The following is a 22,101-nucleotide window of genomic DNA, read 5'->3' as shown; positions in this document are numbered from 1 at the left end:
TCATGCATCACCCCTAAAAAAGAGCATGGCTTTTGAAGGTAAATAACTTGGACGAATTGTACTGGCCAAGTTTCCTTTCTCTCCCCAGATGTAGGAAACACATGTAACACACTGGAAAAAAAAAAAAAACAACTGTTCTTGAGACAGGAGAATGAGTGTAATTCACTCATGCGAGAGCTGTGGTCTTTCTTCACATAGCAGATGGGAGGGAAAGTATGGAAGAGCCACCCCGATGTAGTGCGGTGGAGACACCGTGGGCAGGTCATTTGGCAGCCCTAAGCCTCAGTACCCAGGGTTGCCGGGAAGTCGGCCTGAGACCACGGATGTGAAAGAACGTGGAACGGAGAACAGCGTGATCCGAAAAAGTAGTTTTATTATTCACCCCCTGAGCTGTTACACAGGAGCAAGTGGGGGCTGTGTGGACGGGGAACATGGACAGCGTCTGGTAGATTAGAGAGATGAGATGAATGAGTTTGGAGAAATTTGTCACTTTATCTGGAACAATCTGCAGGGAGGTCCTGCTGCCATGGCTTGGCCCAAGCCTTGTCTTTCCCCCCCAATGTGTCTAAGACGCCGTGGGTATCCCCATGGGTGGCCCCAGCGGCTCTGTACTGAAAAGACAGATCATACTTCCCAGATGTCCCTAACAGTGGAAGAGCCGAAGGGAAGGTTTCATTGTTTGGGGAAGCCAGGTGGGCCCCGTGGCAGGCTGTAAGGTGTCACCAAGGTCCAGGGGGACACCTGTGGGGCGTCAGATGCCAGAATCCTCATCCTCGGAGTGAGGGCAGGAAGAAACTCCTGGAACTGCAACTGACAAACGCTCTTGGCACAGAACTTCGGGTTCCGCTTGGGATGGGGCTCAGTCAGTTGATTGACTTCGGCTCGGGTCGCGATGTCACAGTTTGTGCGTTCGAGACTCGCATTGGGCCTACGGCTCTCACTGCAGGGCTCGCTTCGGATCCTGCCCCCTTCTGTCGCTCACACGCTCTCTCAAAAATAAAGAAAACATTAAAAAGAAAGTACTGCATTCAGGAGAGCGCGTTCATTTTGCTTTTGGCAGAGGCCGGAGTGCAGTGGCCCACAGTCTGGGGGAGGCTAGAAAGCTTCAGGCTGTTCCTCGGATCTCCTCCATTCGGTTGGCAAAAGGGGCGACCCCATAAGATACCAAAGACCCTGCTGGTAGAGGGTGAGGGCGCTATGATTTCTAAGGAGGAGAGCTGTTGGGGGCAGGGAGGGTGGGATGAGCCTCTATGGTCCCCGTCCCTGAACTGCTCTTTTAAACATTTCATATGCTGGGGAGTCCCTGAAGTTTGAGAACTCCTGCCACAGGACATAGGTGCCAACGAAGGGAAGTGTAGAATTTTAGGGAGAACAGAAACTTGCTCCTGGCGCAATGCTCTCTCGTGACGGAAAGGGAAAAAGGACGGTGCAGTCTCTAGACCCTCAGGATTCACAGTAGAAAATCACGGGCAGGTTTGGAAAAAGGAATTCTCTTCTTCCGACTGAAATTCAATAAAAAAAAAAAAAACAACAACCACATTTCTTCTCTCTGGAGACTGGCTTTCTGAAAAACAAGATAAGCACGATGAGGAAGAAGCTGGCTCTGGGGTCAGAGGAGCCCAGGTTTGAATCCTGCCTCCATCACTGCCTAGTTGCGTGACCTTGGGCGAGTTACCTAGCCTATCTGAGCCCCACTGTCTCATCTGTTGACTGGGGCTACAGGCGAAACCTACCTCTTAAGATCCTGGAAAGGATTAAGTGAGTTAAACCCACATAAAGCTCCTTCTCACAGTGCCTGGCACATATCTATCTGCTCCGTAAATATTAACTACTATCTTGTTAAAGAGGCAGGGTCATTATACGTCGCAGAGTAGAATTAGCCTCGTAGGGAAGCACAGGACTTTGGAGTCAGAGCGAGCAGACTCTGGCACTCACTCACCTTGACTTTGGGCAAATGATTGAACCTCCCTAAACTGCAATTTTCCCATCCTGTGAGTGAGGATAAAAATAGCGCCTACCCTGTAGGTCGCTACTAGTTCTTATTCTGCTTCACCTCCGTGAACCTTATCGTTCTTCTCATCTCTAATGACCTTTCACTTCCTTCTGCCTCAGCCAGCCATTCCCGTGGTCATGCGCTAGACTCCGTCGTCACCTACACAGGTAGCACCCTTGCCATTTCAACTTCAAACACCGACTCTCCACCCACCACCTCCCGTGTCGTTGGCGTAAGTACTCTTATCACCACATGTTTCCATAACCTAATCCTCCGGTCCGTCAACCTCCACCTCTACCCCGTCCCCCTCCATCGGCCTCCATTTCCTGCTTTGTGCAGGTCAGAGACCAGGCCCCGCTGTTACAGCCACTCCATTTGCAGATACCTTGGCCCCTTTTCCTCGCTCCCCATCCTTCTCGCTCGCCCGCCAAAGCCTCCCTCCAGATGAACGTTTACCATTCGCCCTCTGTGCATCGCACTAGCCAAACGGCACTCAGGAAAATCACACAACCCGGCTGGTTCAACCTGCGACTCCTGACCTCGGACTTCCGCTGGGCGTTCAGGAGGCTGACTGACGACTTTCACACCTTCCCACTTTTCGACACCGGCCTTCGCGCTCTCGCCCCAGAGTCGACGGAGGAAACAGAGATCCTTTGATCCATACTCTTCTGACTCCCCAACAAACAACCCAGCCGATCGGTTCGCATCTGTGTCCCCTCTTCTCCTTCTGTGCACTTTCCATGTTACGACGTCCCTCCTCCTAGCACGTGTCCTTGTGTCCACGTGTCCCTTCTATGGGCTCAATGAGCTCCCCCGTGAAACTTTCAAGAATCATGAGATCACGACCTGAGCCGAAGTTGGACGCTCAACTGACTGAGCCACCCAGGTGTCTCAGGGAAAACCGCTCTTAACAAGGTCACCAAAATTTGATGCCGCATCCGATAGAAATTTCCCGCTTTTCTTGGATCTCCCGGAAGCCTCTGACCCAGCGGATCACTCCCCGTTTTGACACATTCGCTCCTACTAGTTTCTTTCGGTTCTCCTCCCACCACACTGACCGCCCCCCTCCTCTGCTGCTTCCCCTTGGCCCCAACCTCTGAACATCGGCACGCTCCTGGACACTGTCCTCCACCCTTCTATCTACACCCTCTGCCTCGAGCATCTAAATACTGTCATTTACACACTGATCCACCTCAAAGTTTTCCTCGGGGCTCCCTTCTGACCTCCTCGCTTACATACACAACTGTTTCCGACATCTATCCACTTGGGAACTAGAGCGTAGTATCCTAAGTGAAATAAGTCAGTCAGAGAAAGAGAAGTATCATCTGATTTCACTCATATGTGGAATTGAAGAAACTAAACAGATGAACTGAGGGAAGGGACGGAAAAATGATATAAACACAGAGAGGGAAGCAAACCATAAGAGACTCTTGAATACAGAGAACAAACTGAGGGCTGCTGGGGGGGGGGGGGATGGGGTAAATGGTTGAGGTGCCTTAAGGAGGGCACTTGTTGGGATGAGCCCTGGGTGTCATCTGTAAGTGACGAATCGCTGAGTTCTACTCCTGAAACCAACATCACACAAGGTATGTTAACTACCTTGAATTTAAATAAATAAATTTTAGAAAACGAAAAAAAAAAGAGAGAGCGAGAGCGATCCTGAACTCATGATCCTGAGGTCAAACCGTGAGCTGAGATCAAGAGTCAGACGCTTAACTGACTGAGCCACCCAGGCACTTCTATCCGTCTCCACTGCATCCACTTCTATCCGTCTCCACTGCAACCACCTAAAGCAAGCCGCCATCTTTTCACGCTTCCTGTCTCCTTACTGATCTGTTTTCCTTCTTGCCTTCCTCCAGGGTATCCTGTCCATGACGGCTGAGGTGACCTTAGTTAAGTACAAAGTGGATCACCTTTAAAATCCTGCCATGGCCTACCAAGTCACTCACAACATAAAATCCAAACTCCCAACACGACCCATAAGACCCCATGTCACGTGGCTCCTGTCTACCTCTCCAGCGTGGTCTCGTGCCACACGCTCCGTTGCCCCCTGCGCTCTGGCCACACCGATATTTCTCCATTCCTCACAGGCCTCCCCCACCCCCTCCATTTCCATGCCAACTCTTCCTAAAGCTGGCTCACCCCCCTTTATTCAGGCCCCTGCTCACATATCACTGCTTCAGAGAAGCCCCCCTCTGACTGCCTTGTCCAAAGTTGGTCCCCACTTTACCCCTATTTCAACACCCTATATATTTCCTCCATGGCACTTATAAGTTGCAAATGTTTTTTCCCTTTTTCGGGACGTGAGGTCCTGCCTTCCCCGCTAGATTAACTCTATGGGGGCAGGGACAGAGATAGTTGCATTCACTATTATATCATACATGTGTATCATAGCACCGTGTCTGACAAATTGCAATATCAATGAACGAGATCAATGTATCGTTATCCGGTAGACATTGAAGGAACGCACAGTGTCTATTTCTACAACGCCCCTCCCCCCATCAAATTCCCTGAAAATTTTGGCACCAAAGTGCTTTGGGACTCACCCCCACAGGTGTGTGACGGGCAGCCCAAGGGGACTGGGCCCGTATTGGAGGGCCAGGAAGAGACCCCGCCTTCCTTCCTTTGATAAATATTTATGTGGGCCTTCACACAGGAAATCTTTCAGAACTACTGAAATTCCTACTGAAAGATTCATCCAGTTCACTTTGAAACCAGGTTAATATAAAATATACAAAGAATCAAATGTATACAGGCGACTGGGTTCCGTGCCAAATCTTACAAAACAGGAAGCGAGGGCGTAGAATCTGCGCATTTCACCAGCTCTCCTGTGCTACTCAGCATCAGCCAAGACTGGGAGCCGGGCGGCGTGCTTGAGAGCAGGGGCTTTGCTGGGGTTCCTGGGAGTTACCTCCTTCCCAGTCCCCATGCCTTGCTGCCCCCCCCTCTGCCCAGAGCTAATAGCACAGAGCCCGATGCGGGGTTAGAACTCACGAACTGAGAGATCATGCCCTGAGCCAAAGTCGGACGCTTAACCGACGGAGCCACCCGGTGCCCCTTCCGCTGTGTGATCTTAAGGCAAGCCCTTTCACCTGTTTGAGACTCACTCTCCTCATCCATAAAATAAGACTGTTTACTCATTCAGTCAATCCCTGTTTACCGAATACTTGTTGCGTAAGGCACATACACAATTCACAAGGTCACTGTGGGGCCGGAGCAGGATGATGTGTTTAAGATCTGGCTCGTAGTCCCCAACTGTATATGCTGCTGTTAGTTTTGGCCTATGAGCAATTTAAAGCATCAAGTTTTCAGTAATTCTAAGGCTTGACATTAAATATATATATATATATACACACTATTTTTAATATGAAATTTATTGTCAAATTGGTTTCCATACAACACCCAGTGCTCACCCCAACAGGTGCCCTCAATACAGATATACACTATTAACAAGTACTTCGGAGACTTTATAATCCTGACGTTCATTAATTAATGTTCTGTGGTTTCTAGCATTCAGTCACTCATTCAACAAATACCTATTGACCTCTGGACCAGCTCTGTTGCAGGTGCTAGGATGTGGGGGGACACATTTCAAAGTCTTGGCCCTCAAGGAGCGAACATTCTAGCACGGTTTACTACTGCCCTCACCCCACTCCTCGCTAGATTGTAAAGAACTTGACAACTGGGACTGTGGGAGCCTTTACACACACACACACACACACACACACACACACACACACACAGCCCGGAGCACAGCCTGAGGCACTCTTCCCAGAAGTCACTCTTTGATGGCCTGCTGTGGGTTTGGTGGCTTGCTTTCCCCCCACCGCCCCCTTCACTGTGGCTAATTTACATTGGAATGTAAATCCTAAGCATTTACATATATTATTTCCTTTAATCCTCACAGAAACTCAATGGGGCTCACGCTATTTTAATCCTCACTTTGCAAATGAGCCGAAGAATGGAGGGGTTAAGAAATGTGACCAAGTTTCTGAAGCTAGTAAGTAACGGGAACCCAGGCCATAAAGAGCCTCATGCTTTTCCACCCAGACTGTGCCCATTTGGATGTTCCTACTGACAGCATTTTTTTTTTTTTAAGATTTTTTATTTCCACATCATCCCTACACCCAACATGGGGCTCAAACTTACAACCCTGCAATCAAGAGTCACATGTTCTATGGACTGAGCCAGCCAGATGCCCCTGGCACCACTTTCAACTTGAGCATGGAAGGCAGCCTGGGTGGCTCCGTCGGCTAAACATCTGACTTGGGCTCGGGTCATGATCTCGCGGCTCGTGGGTTCGGAGCCCTGCTTCGGAGCCCTGCATCGGGCTCTGAGCTGATAGGGCAGAGAGCCTCCTTGGGATCCCGCCCCCCTCTGCCCCTCCCCTGCTTGTGCTTTCTCTGTGTCTCTCAAAATAAATAAATAAACTTAAATGGCGCTTAAAAAACACTGAGTGTGGAGCCCAGAGTCTTGGCCTTTGGCTCCAGGTGGCATTTTCTTGGTCTGCAGAGTCCTGGGGTGGCCCGATGTTCTAGCCTGAACATAGAACATCTGGTACAAAGCAAACTAATCCTCATGAATTTCTTCATTTTGCTGAGTCACTTGGGTTGAATCTAGCTCAGGTAAAAGAACTCAACCGAGCTGGGAGGATAACGGCATAAGAAAATGGTCAAGACAGCTCAGAGCCCGGAGCCTCCTTCAGATTCTGTGTCTCCCTTTCTCTCTCAAAAAGAAAAAAAAAGAAAATGGTCAAGACAGTTCACGAGGCAACCAGAGCATGGGTTCCTTGAGACAAAGATGAAACAAATTCCGGCTCTGAAAATACTCAATAATAGAAATGAAGATCTTTTCAGCTGAAGAGCCTGGTTTGCACACTCCAGCCCTCTCAAGTTTGTTCTCAAGATACAAAGAACAAACTTGGGTTTGATAGTGTGTTTCAAACAAAGGCAGAACCAGAGACATACTTTCACTTGCAACGAGCGCATTGATTAGACAACAAAGCTCCAGGGACCCCAGATGGTCTGCCCCTCAGTGTACAGACACGGGGCATAGTTTCCCTTTTATCAGAAGTTACGAAAAAACAAACAGAGAAGCTTCTGTTTTGAAGGGACCTTGGGCCTTGCTCCCATCTTACAGGGAGCATTCCTGACTTCCCCAGCAGATCCTAGACCATCAGGCCAAGTAATACCACTGACGTCAACGTTCGGAGGAGAGTGTGGAGTTTGCAGTTATCGTCAGACCTGACAACAGCTAGTCGTTATGTTTGGGAGGCGAGGATTTGCGAGAGCCGCGCTCTCACTAACTGCTGAAACAGGGCTCTGCTGTGTGTACGCACAGGCATAGGTACAAACGCAGTCGGCCTAATTCTTCCTCTGAATCCGGTACCTTCCTACTCAAACTCTAGAAGCGACAGAGTGGTTATTTTAACGGGAAATGTGTTTTCGACGTTAGGCTGGAACCCAGGGCCTGACTTAGGTTGGCTACGCTGAACAGGCCCTTTGTGCCCTGTATGTGTAGTTCAGGGTAAAGGCGGCTTCTAGCAATTCCTCTCGGGCGTGGGACACTGGAACTACAGATAGGTATGGACTAGGGGGCTGTAAAAGAAAATTCGTCCAGAGTACAGAAGGCCAGAGGATGCAGACTTGGCCCCATGAAACTATCAAATATATGTTGTTACCAGTATTTACCCTGAAAGGCAAATTTTGTAGCAGGTTGGGTTGTCTTGTGGCTGAAAGTATACTTCGGGCCAATTCTCCCTCAGCCTTTTACAAAGAAGGGAGTCTTGGGGCGCCTGGGTGGCTCAGTCGGTCGAGCATCCGACTTCAGCTCAGGTCACGATCTCGCGGTTCGTGAGTTCGAGCCCCGCGTCAAGCTCTGGGCTGATGGCTCAGAGCCTGGAGCCTGCTTCAGATTCTGTGTCTCCCTCTCTGTCTGCCCCTCCCCCATTCATGCTTTGTCTCTCTGTCTCAAAAATAAATAAACATTAAAAAAAAATTAAAAAAAAAAAAAAGAAGGGAGTCTTGGTTCTGGGGTAGGTACTTTACGTCTCGTAGGCACTAATGAAATATTTGTCGGGAGAAAGAGTGACCGAAGAAGCGAAGGAGCCTTAAGGGGGTTTTAGTTCAGGGGGAGGGGTGGTGGCCAGGGAGCGGGAACCCAAGGGAAACCGATCAGGTTGGGGCCCAGCGTGCAAAGCACAAGCCACGGACCGCCGGGCTCTACAGTGGCTTTGAATTTTAATGTTTGGAGCAGATGGTTGGTATAGATGGCCCTTGGTTTTGCCCGGGAACCGGGCGTCACTGCGAGTCGCCAGCCTGTTTGGAGGATGGAGTTGGAGCCCGTAGGTATGCCACAGAGCTCCGTTTTACAGCCGGATTCTTTGGCGGCTTACAGCGAGGTGAATGCAGGACCCTGTGATTTTTTTAGGGCGCCGCCGAAATCATTTTTCTAGGATAAGTCCCGAGTCAACAGACTGGGGTCAAGATTCGGGGCCAAGCCCATCTGGCTGGCTCCCTGGGTAACCCTGAATCATTAAGCTGTGCCCCTCAGTGAAGCTTAGCAAGTTCACTTAGACTTAGGTCTACGGAACGTTCGAGCACAACGTCCCATCCCTCAGAAGCCCCACGTCTGGAGTGGGAGCAATGAGTCTTAGCCCCCCATCTCATGCCCACTCCCTCTCAACTGCGACCAATCGGAAGCCATCCCCCCGAGCGTCCGGAGGCGCTTCCTTACAGTGGGCTGAGCCGGCAGGCAAGTGGAAGGTCAATCCCGTGCTTCCGGCTGTCGGAGCAGAGCTGCAATCCTCCCACACCGCAGCTTCCTGAGGAGGGGCTAGGTATCGGTCCTGCTGGAGGAGGCTCAGGAAAGGCTCATACTTCCCGTCAGGCTGGGGCTCGGACGGCACGTGCCCGCCGGAGTAGGCGTGAGAGTAGCCAGGCTCCGAGGAGCTGGGGCTGGCCGGGGAGGGGTAAGGCCACGGCTCGCCAGACGGAACGGAGGGGCTCCCCGCCAGGGGCACCGGGTAGTGATCCATAGTCATGAGACCGGGCCCGTGGAAGCTGCAGTCGGTGGCGCCGTATGCAAAAGATGCTCCGGGCTCTGGCTTCGTCCACTGAGAAGAGAAACGCCACCGATTCGGAGGCATGTCACCATCTGGGAAGGAAAGATTCGTAAGACGTGTTAGGCGTTCATTGTTCTGTTTGGTTGTTGCCGGCTGGCTTTATTTTACAGCTGGTGGTTTGAATACACCAAACAGAAGGACCCCACAGAACTTTATGAAGGGTTTAACATTTGCCTGTGTAAGTCACTCAAAGAAGTCGAGGTGTTGAAACCCCATTTTCTAGAGGGATCTGGGGCATGGGGATGTTAAGACTGGACCAAGTGAGCGGAGCAGATTAGCCAAGCAGGGATCCGAGCTGGAGCCGTAAGTGATGGGTACAGAAATGGTTGTTTGCACCTCTTCCCGCAGAAGCAAAATGCTCAAGGTCAAGGGGTGAGTCGGTGTCTTCTTGCAAAGTTCTTGCGGGCCAGCTAACGAGGCCGGAGCCTCCTTCGGTCTCATAGACACTGTTCTAACTGTTCCTATGGTAGCAGCTGAATCTGAGTGTTCAAAAAGTCTAGGACGGCTCATGACACGGATGGATGTTCTCTCTATTCGCAACACCCACTCAGGCAAGAGGGGAGGAGGGAGAGAGGTCTGGCACTCATCTAGCCAAGATAATGAAGGGGGGCGTGGGCGTGAGACAAAGGAAGATCGGAGGGCTGGGGAGACTGTCTGGTCCCCTTCTCTCCTCCTCCCCGCCCCCCTGCACATGTGCCTCTCCCAGCTCTCCTGAATGTTCCACTTGCCTGGATTGTGTACAAGACAAAAACAGCTGAGTGGTCTGTGCAGTGACACTGGAGCCTCCCCCCTCCTCCCGTCCTAGCTTTTCATGTAATATAGATAAGAGCCAAATAAGCCCTAACTTAACGCGGCACAGACATTCTACCCAACGTTTCGCACCACTCACCGTGAGCAACGGCCCGATGGTTGGCCTTTCAGCGAAACCAAGGGCAAGGGAACGTATTAAGATTTGTTCTTGGGGATGAACGCCACTTTTGAAAATTGATATCTGCAGACCAGCAGCGATTCAGGATCCCGCGTGGCACAAACAGAGAAAGATTAAGCTGACTTAGTATAATCGCTGTGTGTGCTTGGTGTGGAATAAGGTATCGCGTGTCCTGAGTACAAGTTAGAAACAATGTGTAGCATCTGACCTAGGCACTGAATGCTTGAAATGTGCAAGGCAGGGCCCCAGGGTCTTTGGAATATTTTGAGAGAGAGAGAGAGAGAGAGAGAGAGAGAAAGGGAGAGAATCTCAAGCAGTCCCCACGCCCAGCATGGAGCCCAATGAGGGGCTCGATCCCACGACTGAGATCATGACCCGAGCTGAAAGTAAAGAGTTGGACGCTCAACCAAGGGAGCTACCCAGGAGCACGTCTGCTTGGTCACTGTGCTCAGTTTGGATGGCAGCGGGTGGGGAGGCACAGTGTCCCAAATCCCACATTCACAGCAGCCCCACAGTGGGCCTTGGGAGCCCGGGGAAAGCCGCGTTTCTAGAGCAGGCATGGGTGCTGGTGTCCCACGGAGTTGAGACCCTGAATTTTAATGAGCCACTCTTTCCAGCAGCCACAGCCCCCTACCCTGTGAACCGGGAAGGCATCCTGAGCCACAGTCCTGACTGACTCAAGGTTGCTGCTGCTGCTGCTAGAAGTGACCCTGGTGACAGTTTCTTCCCCAAGGTCCCCCCACCAGTTACCTCTAGAGATGAGAGAGGAAGTGCCAAGGAAGACTGCAGTTTTATGTAACCCCAAACTACATTCACAAGCAGAGACCAGTCAAGGGACATGTTGGTTCTGGAACACTTTTTAGCAGTAACCCTCATCTGCAATGTCTCTCCACTCACTCACTCACTCACTCACACTTGGTCTTCCCCACTAGCCAGGAAGCTTGGAGAACACAGAGATCAGGGCGCCCGGGGGGCTCAGTCGGTTAAACATCTGACTCTTGATTTTGGCGTAGGTCATGATCTCACAGTTCCCGGGATCGAGCCCCAAGCCTGCTTGAGAGTCTCTCTCCCTCTCTCTCTGCCCCCACCCCACTCATTGTCTCTGTCCCTCAAAATAAATAAATAAACATAAAAAAAAAAAAGAACACGGGAGCGCTTGGGTGGCTCAGTTGGTTAACCCTTGAACTCCAGCTCAGGTCATGATCTCACAGTTCATGAGTTTGAGCCCCGCGTCGGACTCTGTGCTGACAGCTTGGAGCCTGGGGCCTGCTTTGGATTCTGTGTCTCTCCTTGTCTCTCTGCCTCTCCCCCACTCATGCTCTGTCTCTCTCTCTCTCTCTCAAGAATAAATAAACATCTAAAAAAAAAAAGGAACACGGAAACCATTTCTCTTTTGTTCACCATCACACCCTCAAGGACTTGCATAGCACCTGGCTGTGGCTGTTGTTGATTATTACCAACTGTTATTGGGGGCTCACATTCACACGCTTCTTTCCTGGTTTGGAACCCTCCACGTAGATCCACCCAGGGGAAAGCACACCGGTAACGGCCTGAGGCCGGAGGGTCCCCCCCGCCCCCTGCCGTTGGCCACCTGGTGCCAGGGAAGCAGAAGCAGGTGCATGTTCAATGTGGAGGATGGCGTAGACATCAGGGGTGGGCAGGAGCAACTGTGAATCCAGAACGGTTTTAAAGCAATTTTTTCTTAGTAGGGTGAGAGAAGGAGGGGAGGGGCAGAGGGAGAGAGACAGTCGTAAGTAGGCTCCGTGCTCAGCGCAGAGCCCGGCCCGGGGCTCGATCCCACGACCCCGGGGTCATGACCTGAGCTAAGATCAACAGTCGGACGCTCGACTGACAGAGCCGCCCGGGCAGCCCTGGAACAGTTTTGTTTATTGAGCACTTATTATGGGCCAGGCACCTTGCTTAGCACTCTGTGTGCGTGATCTCATGTGACCCGCACAGCAAGCCAGATGCCACGATGGCGCTAAGCGGTCCGATTGCCAAACTCGTGCCCTAAGCAGCTATGTCTCCACAATCTGCCAAAGAACAGAGGGAGCTGGGCGTTTTCACGAACTACTGGCGTTGGAAGGGTGGCAGGCGGGCATAATATCTCTGTGGGATTTGTATGCACCCTTTGATCCAGTCATTGCCCTTAGGGCGATTTGGGGATGAAATCAATGATGGGTGCAAAAATTTAGCTACAAAGATATGCAAAGTGATATTTAGAATACGGTGGAAAATTGACAACAATCCAGTGTCCAAAAATTATAAGATTCCATAGATCTTTACGAAGCACACTCCTTTGTTTTTGAGAGAAAGAGAGAGGACGCAAGTGAGAGAGGGGCAGAAAGAGAGAAAGGGGCGGGGAGAGAGAGAGAGAGAGAGAGAGAAGTGGGGCTCACCCGGGGCTTGTGTTCACCCGGAGCAGGGCTCGAACTCACCAACTGTGAGATCATGACCTGAGCCAAAGTCAGATGATTAATGACTGAGTCACCCAGGCGCCCTAAAATGCATACGCTTGAGCCATTAAAATGTAACGGCATGGGAGACAGAGATAGGCGATTTATGTCCAAAATGATGAGATGCTATAAAACGTAGCAGGGTGCATAGATGCTCATTTTGAAAAGATAGCAGTCCTTTTGTGATTAGAAAAAGTTCTTTTAAGTAAAAACTGGGGAAACCACGTGACTCAAAGACAGCAGGAGCAGGGGAGGGGCAGAGAGAGAGGGAGACACAGAATCCGAAGCCGGCTCCGGGCTCCGAGCCGTCAGGACAGAGCCCGACGCGGGGCTCGAACTCACGGACCGCGAGATCGTGACCCGAGCCGAAGTCGGACGCTTAACCGACCGAGCCCCCCAGGCGCCCCTCTGTCTCCACCTTTAATACAAATCCTGCTTTCTGAAGAAGTTAAAACGAAGCACCCTCCCAGCACACACGTCTTGCACCACGAAAAGCCCAATCTCTGGCCCTGTCCGATCTGTACGCATGGACGCTCCCTTCTCTGCCTTCTTGGCTAGCGGCGCTGGTCTCTTATTCATCCTCCCCAGAAACAAAGAGGATATTGTTTGTATTAGCCGAGGTTGAAACAACACCAGGGACAGCTTACAGGACACGATTCTGCTCCAGGCCTCTGAGGCGACCTGCTCAGTCCCACTCTCCGCCTTACGGTCGCCTCCCTGGGGTACCTAGTCTTTGGCGGGTTATCCAGAACCTTTTCCCTGGTGAAAATGAAAATGAAACACAGAACGTGGGCAGTATTTGCAAGTGGCTAAGAGCTCAGGATCTGTGTCAGATCAGCCTGGTTTCAAATAGACACTAAGTGATCACGTGGCTCTCTGAGCCTCAGTTTCCTTCCCAGTGGATTATGGTTGAGGGGAGAGAGAAGGTGGGATCTTTTGGGTCTGGCTCCCAAGGCCTTTGGGTGCTCAGGTATACATCCACTCACCTCTCAGCAGCCCCTGAGCAACATCGCCTGGCCTGGGGCTGGGACTGGGACGGGAAGAATACGGAGCGGGACGTGCCCCGGGACCATGTCTCCCGCCCCGGAAGTGGTTAACTACTGAAGCTTCTCCGGTTACCGACTCTGAAGCCCAGGAGTCCTTTTAAAAGGGAGATCATTCAAAAACAACTTCACCCTGCGTTTTCTTTTCTGAAGTACGGCCAGTATAAAAATATACATAGGTAAATTAAAACAAGTTTGATTTGGGAAAAGCAGCCAGGAAATTCGATGGCATTTCCTAGCCACGTGGGTCTCCGTGTTTGGGCTTTGCATACTTGGCTTGACAGAGCACCCTTAGAAAGCGGCCGGGTTGGTAGCGAGAGCCTGTGAATGGGCGCCTGTTCTGTCGGCCATGGTTCAGCCAGGGCCGGGCAGCCTGGGCCTGGCCCGCAGGGGCTGAGACACTGCTAACGGTCAGTCATGAAAGGCCACTTTATGGATTTGCCACCACTTCCGAAGCTGCCTGTCTCTCACACAACACCTCTTGTGAGAAGCACTGGGGGGCCGCCCTTTTTCCACGGGGCCTCCCCTGAGGCAGCAAAGCTGGTGAAACACTTGACTCCTCACAGCAAGGAGAGGCCTTGAGGAGGACGGGCCCTCCTTTGCTCAGTCAGCTGGGCCAACATTTGCCTAGCCCACCCCACGGTCTGTGTGGAAGACATCTTGACAGGCGAGGGCTCTGGGAGATTCTCACAGGGAAAATGCAACCGGGAAGGTAGTGGGGAAGATGGCTGCCTCTCTGGCTGACCGGGGAAGGTTGGTTTGGACAAGGAACAGGGCCACGTCTAAGTTCCCTTCACACACAGGGGTGTCACAGAATAGAATGAAGTCAGAAGGCATAGGAAACCGTACAGCCGCCACAGAGGGCCCAGAAGTCCCTAGAAAACGTGCAGGCTTCCGGGTGGGGCCTGCTGCTCTGTGGTCTTAATGCTTTGGACACAGGCCCTCGTACCCACACAAAATAACACCTACATGGCACTATGTGCCAGTGGATATGCATTATGTCACTGACTCCTTCTATGGTTCAATAATACTCAATTGTAGAGATGAGGAAACCGAGGCACAGATAGAGGAAGTGATGTGACCGGAGATCACGTTAATCAATGGTGGAGCTGGCCTGGGCCCCAGGCTATCCGGTTCTAAAGCCACATATCACATGGTGTTCACTCTCTTGAGTGGCGCCTTCTATGGTGGACATCAGTAGCCTATGATCCAAATCACAATTTCATTCATTCAAGAGATATTGTGTCAGGCATTGGGCCAGCTACTTGGGAAGCAGCAATTAACACAGAGTCCTTGCTGCCACGGAATTCAGAGTCTAGAGGATGGGAGGAGACAAGAAAGAAAACATATAATAAAAATAAAACATAAAAAATAAAATAAGATAGTGTAAGATGACAGAGGTTGCCGGTTTTGGGGGGGGGGGGCTTCTATTTTTTAAAGAGATTGTGCAGAGAAGGCCTGGACGAAGAGGTGACGTTCCAGGGGAGACCTGAATGAAGAAAAGGGGAAGTCAGGCAGTTATCTGGGGAAAGAGCATTTCAGGGAGAGGGGAAAGGAAGTGCAAAGGGCCCGAGGCAGGATTGTACTTGGCACATCCTACAAATAGCGAGGAGGCTAGATTGGGTTGAGTGAAGTAGGAGGTGGGAGGAGATGAAATCAGAAAGAGAGTGGGGCCCCATTCAAGACTTTGGGTTTGATTCCGAGACACAGGAAGCTACTAGAAGCTTCTGAAGAGAAGAGAGATTGTCGTTTTAGTGATACCATTCTGATGGCTACTTTGAGAACAGACTGAAGGGGAGCAATGGTGGAAGCAGGGAGAGCAATCGGGAAGCCAAAATCCAGGGTGAGATGATGGCATCATAGCAGCAGAGGTGGGGAGAAGTGGTCAGAACTTGGATATATACTGTTTTTCATGTTTATCTATTTTGGGAGAAAGAGCACGTACATATGTGCACGTGAGCGGGAGACGGGCAGAGAGAGAGAGAGAGAGAGAGAGAGGGAGAGAGGATCCCAAGGAGGCTCTGCACCCCCAGTTCAGAGCCCAACATGGGGCTCGATCCCACGGAACTGTGAGATCGTGACCTGAGCCGAAATCAAGAGTCTGACACTCAACTGACTGAGCCACCCAGGCGCCCCAGAACTTGGATATATTTTGAAGGTAAAACTGACAGAATTTGGGGGCACCTGGTGGCTCAGTAAAATAAGCATGTGACTTTAGCTCAGGTCATGATCTCGCCGTTTGTGGGTTCGAGCCCCGCGTCGGGCTCTGTGCTGACAGCTCGGAGCCTGGAGCCTGCTTCCGATTCTGTGTCTCTCCCTCTCTCTCTGCCCCTCCCCTACTGGTACACACTCTCTCTCTTTCTCAAAAATAAATAAACCTCTTTTTTTTTTTTAAAGGAGTAGTAACCAGAGAGGAAGGAGGAACACCAAGAGAGTGTGATGTTAAGGAATCCAAATGAAGGAGGTTTTTTCTAATTATTTTTTATTTTAGAGAGCTCGAGTGGGGGAAGGGGCAGAGGGAGGGAATCTTTTTTTTTTTTTTTTTAGAAGTTTATTTATTTTGAGAGAGAGCTCGAGCGGGGGAAGCACTAAATGCTGCAAAGGTGAACACATCAGATATACACCACGTCAGCGTCCAGGCCCAAAGAGCAAAGCCAGAGTGATGAAAGGGGACATCTTCCCCCGCAGGCAGAGGCCCCACTTGGCAGCTTTGCACAAAACAAGCAACCAAGGCCCAAGGGGGGGCCGGGCATTCGATGTGGGTGCTGGGCAAGTACAGTAGAGAGTTCCTCCCCCTCCCCCAATAGAGAGTTTTTAAAATCAACCAGGCCCTGGTCCACTGCACATTTCAGAATGGTGTTTGGAGGGGGGCGCCTGGGTGCCTCGGTCGGTTAAGCGTCTGACTTCGGCTCAGGTCACGATCTCGCAGTTCATGGGTTCAATCGAGCCCCACATCGGGCTCCGTGCTCCCCCTTTCTCTGCCCACCTCCCCTCCCCCACTCACACTGGGTCTGTCTCTCTCTCTCTCAAAAAGAAACAGACAGCAGGGGCGCCTGCTGTGGCTCAGTCGGCTCGAACTCACGAACCGCGAGATCACGACCCGAGCCGAGGTCGGACGCTCAACCGACTGAGCCACCCAGGTGTCCCGATTTTGACAAGAAACTTCTAAGAAACGGGTGCGGCTTCTCATTTACAGTGTGACTCGCCTGCAGCAAATACACGCGTGTGAGCACAAAGGCATCGCAGACCCGGTCTTTCCGTGACAGCCTCGATAGAAACTTCCAGCTTCCTCCCACCCAGCTTGCTCACCGTTCCTCAGGATCACATCTGCACTCTGGCTCGAGGGGCTCAGTCGCTGGGGCCTCTTGACACTGCTCAGAGCCCTGGAGAAGTGTTCGTCCACTACGCTGCCGATGTCCCCTTGGAAATAGGTGAAAAGGACGCACTGAGAATTCCACTCAGTCTTTATGGGTCTCTGCAGCTGGATAGCGGTCTTCCCCGTTTCTTCCATCGTGAGGGACACAGATGACAGCTGCAGATCGAACACAAAACGTTACTGGCACCATTTTTCCGAGCGGCTTGGCTATCGTTTGGATGAGGGGCCCCTGGGGGCAAGCACCCCAAAAGCTCTCACGATGCTTCCAGGGAATCCTGAGCCCCTGAGCGGCGCCCGGGAGCTAGTCCACCCCGCTGCGCTGGTCTGAGCACCAGGCGAGGAGCCCTGTGTGATCAACATTCAGGGACCAAGACAGGGTCTACAAAGCCCCGAAGGGGTCCTCAAGAGCCTCAGATGAGAAGGATCTGGCAACTCCACTACAAGAACAGCAGGGAGTTAAAAAAAAAAAAGGCCACTGAGGCCCAAACCGTAACTTGCCTCCTGGGTTAGTGCCTTCCTCCTGCAAAACAAAGGAGCCAACACTGACCCGGAACTGCATGTGGATCCCCCTCCCCGGACAGCTTGACTAAGCAATCCAGTGGGTATTCGAAGATTCCACTTTTCGTAACAAGCATTGCTTTCCGCCTTGACCGCTTTCGTGCAAGGGAATGAGACACATCAAATTCTCCCCACCCCCTGATGCTGTTGATCCTTGCACCCACCCCCCACCCCGTGCTAGACACGAGCACCTAAAAACAGCACCGGTCCTAAGGCCTCCGGACACATAAATTCTGAACCAAATACACATCTTAAGAACGAACATGCTTTACACTAATATATATGGCAACGCTGGTGAAAAGCTTTTGAAAGATTGCCAGGATGTCAACCCCGTTGGCCGCCAGATGCTCCACACCTAGAACAATGCCCGGGATGCCGTAGAAGCTCAATAGCCCTTTGCTGAATTGCCTTAAACTTGGCTTCCATCATTGTATCCTAACCGTGAGCTGCTTTGGAGCAGAGACTGTCCTCTCGCACCAAAGCCAGGACTGGGCACACAGTGGGCACTCAAGACCTCCTGCGTGGCCTTGCTTTACTAGAGAAGTAGCCTGTGCTTCTTAACCTTTGGCCCCCCCAACCCCACTTGCAGAGAAAGCACAACGCAAGGCAATCATACCAATTAGGAGTCAGAAGACCTGGGGTTTTCCTCAGCTGTGTGATTTGGGGGCAGGCACATAGCCTCTCTGGGATGCAGATTCCTCTTGGGTAAAATTAAGAGGCTGGAGACGATGAATTTTGCAGCCCATTCTTTTAGGTTCCTAGTGTCAATCGACTGTGATGAGCAGGGGACCCTTCCAAAAAGTTCTCCTTTCCGACTCATTCTGGCCCCAGTCATAACCGGGCTCTGCCGTCATGAAGCCTTCATAACAACACAGCTTTCAATTGAGCACACCGTTCTGTTTCGCCCTGGTGGACAGCCACGCTAAGTAAGCATCACCAGGCCCGACCTGAAAAAGGAATCCTTTGTATCCTTATTCCCAAAAAAAAAAAAAACACGCCAACAACCACTCTGAAACAGTGTTCGGCAGTTTCTTATAAAGTTGAACATATGCTTGCTATATATATGACCCAGCAATCTTACTTCTAGATACATAGAGCCAGGAGAAATGAAAACATATGTCTGTACAAAGACTTGTATAGGATATTCATAGCGGCTTTATTTATAATAGCCAAAAAGTGGAAATGAGCCAAATGCCCATCACCAGGATTATAAATAAACTAGCTGTGACACTATCGTATAACGGAATGTCATTCAACAATGAAAAAGGAAAAAACTACCCATCCACACAACAGCATGGAGAATCACAAAAATACTATGTTGGGTGAAAAAAAAAACAAAAACCCCAGACACAAAAGACCACATATTGTATGATTCCACTTACACGAGACTGGCAGAAATAACCTGTGGGGGTAGAAATCAGAATAGTGGCTGGCTGTAGGGTGGAAGTCGGGAAGGGGCATGAGGAACTCTCACGGGTGTTCGAAAGGTCCTACATCTTGAGGGTGAATGTCCTATGTGGGTGTACACGTTTGTCAAAATCCATCAGATGGTACGCTTAAGATCTGCGCATTTCACTAAAGGTAAATTATTCCTCGATAAAAAAAAAAGCACATGCGGGGGGCCTGGGTGGCTCATTCGGTTAAGCGTCCTGACTTTTCAGCTCAGGTCACGATCTCACGGTCCATGAGTTCGAGCCCCGCGTCGGGCTCTGTGCCGACAGCTCAGAGCCCGGAGCCTGCTTCGGGTTCTGTGTCTCCCTCTCTCTCTGCCCCTCCCCCGCTCATGCTCTGTCTCTCTCTGTCTGAAAAATAAATAAACATTAAAAAAAAAACTTTTTTTAAAGCACGTGCTATATCCAGATACTCAGCATTGCAGAAATAAAACAAAGGCGTTATCCTTGAGCACATTATGAGTTTGGGATGCTGACTACGAATAGCCCACTGTTGACCGGAAGTCTTACTGGTAACGTAAACAGTCACTTAACGCATATTTTGTATATGTATTATGAGCTGCATTCTTACAGTAAAGTCAGAGAAAAGAAACGTAAAGAAAATCGTAAGGAAGAGAAAATACATTTAAAGTGCTGCACTGTAAAAAAAAAAAAAAAAAAGACTGCATAAGTGGACCCGCGCAGTTCAAACCCTTGTAGTTCAAAAGTCAAGTGTACTGTATAATATCACTACTGTGCATAATTTTAAAAAGCCAAACTCATAGAAACAGAGATTAAAGTGATGATTACAAGCGGCTGGGGGGCGGGAGGGAACCGGCCAAGTCTTGTTTAGGATACAAAGTTATAAGGAGTAAATAAACCCCAAAGACCTAAGACCGTACAGAGAACCCACACACAACCCTATCGCAGTATAATCCTCCGATTTGCAGAGACTAGAACTAAACTATCCCAGCTGCCAAATAGAAAGTAACTATGTGAGGTTACGCATGATCACTAGAGGGGCCATCCTATGACAACGTATACATTTATCAAATTAACACGGAACACCCTAAATGGACACAGTTGTATGAAAAGACAGCAAAAGCAAAGAAAAAAGGAAAGCAAAGCTGTTACGAAGGATAAGGTCATGATAAATGTTGGGAGGCAGCACTTTTTCTAAAGCCGCGGATTACGAAATGCCTCCTCGGTGCCTGAAGCTATATGGATATTCTCTCCAGTCTTTACAGCCCTCGGCGCAGGTACTATTACCCCATTTTGCAGATGAGCAATATGGGGGCCCAGAAGGGGAAATGAACTACCCGGGCGGCCCAGCTAGGCGTGTGGCAGGCAGAGCTGGGATTTGAACTCTCTCTAGCTTCAGTGTCTGTCCTTTCCCCACCGTCCCTTACCTGGTGGGACTAACAGTCCCCTTCTATGAGCCTCCGTCCGCCCCAGTCTACCAAACGTAAAGGCTTGGCTTCTGATATCTAGGGAACCTGGAGCCAGGCCCTAAAGCAGCCACCTGGTTTCCTTTGGGGGATACAGGCAGAACATCTCAGCTCAGGCTTGACACAGCTTGCAAATCTGTCTTTGCGGAGCCTCCCTGAAGCACAGCCGGCTGGACCCTTGGGGACATCAGGGCCCTGGAGCACGGCCCTCGTCTCCTCGGGTAAAGAGCACAGAGACCACAGGCCGCTGGCCACAGCCAGGAAAGGTTAGAGAGAGAGCCAGAGGCAACGCCTCATCCCCATCACCTTGGAAGGATCAGACCTTACGCAAGTGGGATCTTGAACAAGCCACAACTGCTACCTCTGCCCTATCTCGTCCTCCCCAAACACACGGACGCACGTCCCCAAGGGAAACCATGGGTTACGTCTCTGCATCTAGCTCAAGGGCCAGCGTCCGGCCGGCACCCATACCTCGGTGGGAAGGTTCGTAGCCCCCTCGGAGGGCTATGAAATTCAGAGAAATGTTACCATCTACAGCCTGTGCAAAGCTGCATCTCACGGCACCTCGGGAGGAACACGGGCAGTTCCATCCCCAAATGACTCCAGGAGTGAACTGGGGTCTGGCTGAAGAGAAGGGGATACTGCAAAGCTGGAACCCAGGGAAGAGCAGCGAGGCGGAGAGAGGGTGGGACCTTCCGGGAGACGGCCCGGTCCCAGTCCCCGGCTTGTAGCAAAAGCCTCTTGCAGACAAAACCCTAAGGTCAAGCTTTGCCAGCTGTGCGGCTAGAATAGCATAATCACAAAAGTACCCTGGTCGCTTGCGATGTCCCCAGCACGGAAACGACCAAGGCGTCAAGCGCTCCAACTCGACCTCAAAATAACGGCCAAACTTCTGCACAAATACTCCAACACGGACTCCAATGCCAGCAGTCTGCCTGCAGGGACGCGGTTCCCACCCGTCTGCAGAATGGTACCAGGCACCTCGGGTGGGGGGGTGGGGTGTCGTGTCAGAGAGGTCGCCACTTCGCACGAAAGCCCCAAAGGGACCAGATCGTCTATCAGTGAGCAAAGCGTGGGATGCTCACCGCTTCCCCGCCCCGATTCCTTCACGGTTGAGTTTCCATCACTCCTTGCCACCCCCCCCCCACCCCCCCAAAGTCACCAGCTTCTCTTACCTTAACTCCTGACCATCAAACTGAGACAGCAAGATCCCAGGGCTGGGCAAAAAGGTGCGTAGGGGTGGTCAGAGTCGCCTGGCCCACTTTGGAGCAGCTCAGGGTTGCGGAAGCAGGGGCCGGGGATTTTGTACCCTCTCCTCGCTACTTTCTACCCCTCCAGCCCGGGCTATAAGAGGCATTTCCTGCTGGCTATCTATTAAGAATGCAGAAAATGCACTCCGACAAGTCCTTCGGGTTGGGCACCTGCAGGAATGAGGAACAGAGGGAGCTCTTTCTTATTTCTTTCTTTTTGCATTAAAAAAAAAGCGCTTAGTGATATTGTCTCTTAAAGGAGGCGGCCAGTTGTTTGCCGGAAACCACACACAGAGTCACCGGCGTCTAGAACATCAGTCACCTTCACTCTCAGGGACAGGGAAAGTGTGTTCGGCCCATCCCAGCGTTCTCCCTCTCTCTCCCCGAGGGAAGAAGAGGGGAGCCCACACCCCGAGAATTCCGGACGTGTCACGGGCTTCCGTGGGCCCCAGAGGGAGACCACATCTCCGCCGTCACGGAAGGAATACACACCCAG

General features: G+C 51.1%; 1 protein-coding gene across 2 annotated transcripts; it reads right to left on the bottom strand.

The window, feature by feature from the left end:
• Nucleotides 1-355: 355 nt before the first annotated feature.
• Nucleotides 356-21,764, bottom strand: VGLL1 (vestigial like family member 1). Of its 2 annotated transcripts, none has more exons than XM_047844705.1 (4): nt 21,531-21,764; nt 16,853-17,075; nt 8,729-9,148; nt 356-1,564 (listed from the first exon to the last, which is right to left on the bottom strand). In XM_047844705.1, coding segments are annotated over exons 2-4 (624 nt in total). In that variant the 5' UTR covers nt 17,055-17,075; nt 21,531-21,764; the 3' UTR covers nt 356-1,562. The 2 variants fall into 2 exon arrangements, with proteins under 2 accessions (XP_047700661.1, XP_047700662.1); XM_047844706.1 differs by lacking the exon at nt 21,531-21,764 and adding an exon at nt 18,094-18,406.
• Between the last annotated feature and the right edge of the window lie 337 nt (nt 21,765-22,101).

Source organism: Prionailurus viverrinus, chromosome X (assembly GCF_022837055.1).
Source record: "Prionailurus viverrinus isolate Anna chromosome X, UM_Priviv_1.0, whole genome shotgun sequence".
In the NCBI taxonomy this organism is placed as follows: domain Eukaryota; kingdom Metazoa; phylum Chordata; class Mammalia; order Carnivora; family Felidae; genus Prionailurus; species Prionailurus viverrinus.
Note: the sequence above shows the minus strand (reverse complement) of the source record. Positions and strands in the feature narration are given on the sequence as shown.

Bases quoted from the DNA above. Each gene is read 5' to 3' on its own strand.
- VGLL1 (XM_047844705.1), bottom strand. From the start codon at position 17,054: ATGGAAGAAACGGGGAAGACCGCTATCCAGCTGCAGAGACCCATAAAG. The intron at 9,149-16,852 runs GTGAGCAAGCTG...TTTCCTTCCCAG, and splicing joins AGATGTGATCCTGAGGAACG to ATGGTGACATGCCTCCGAAT.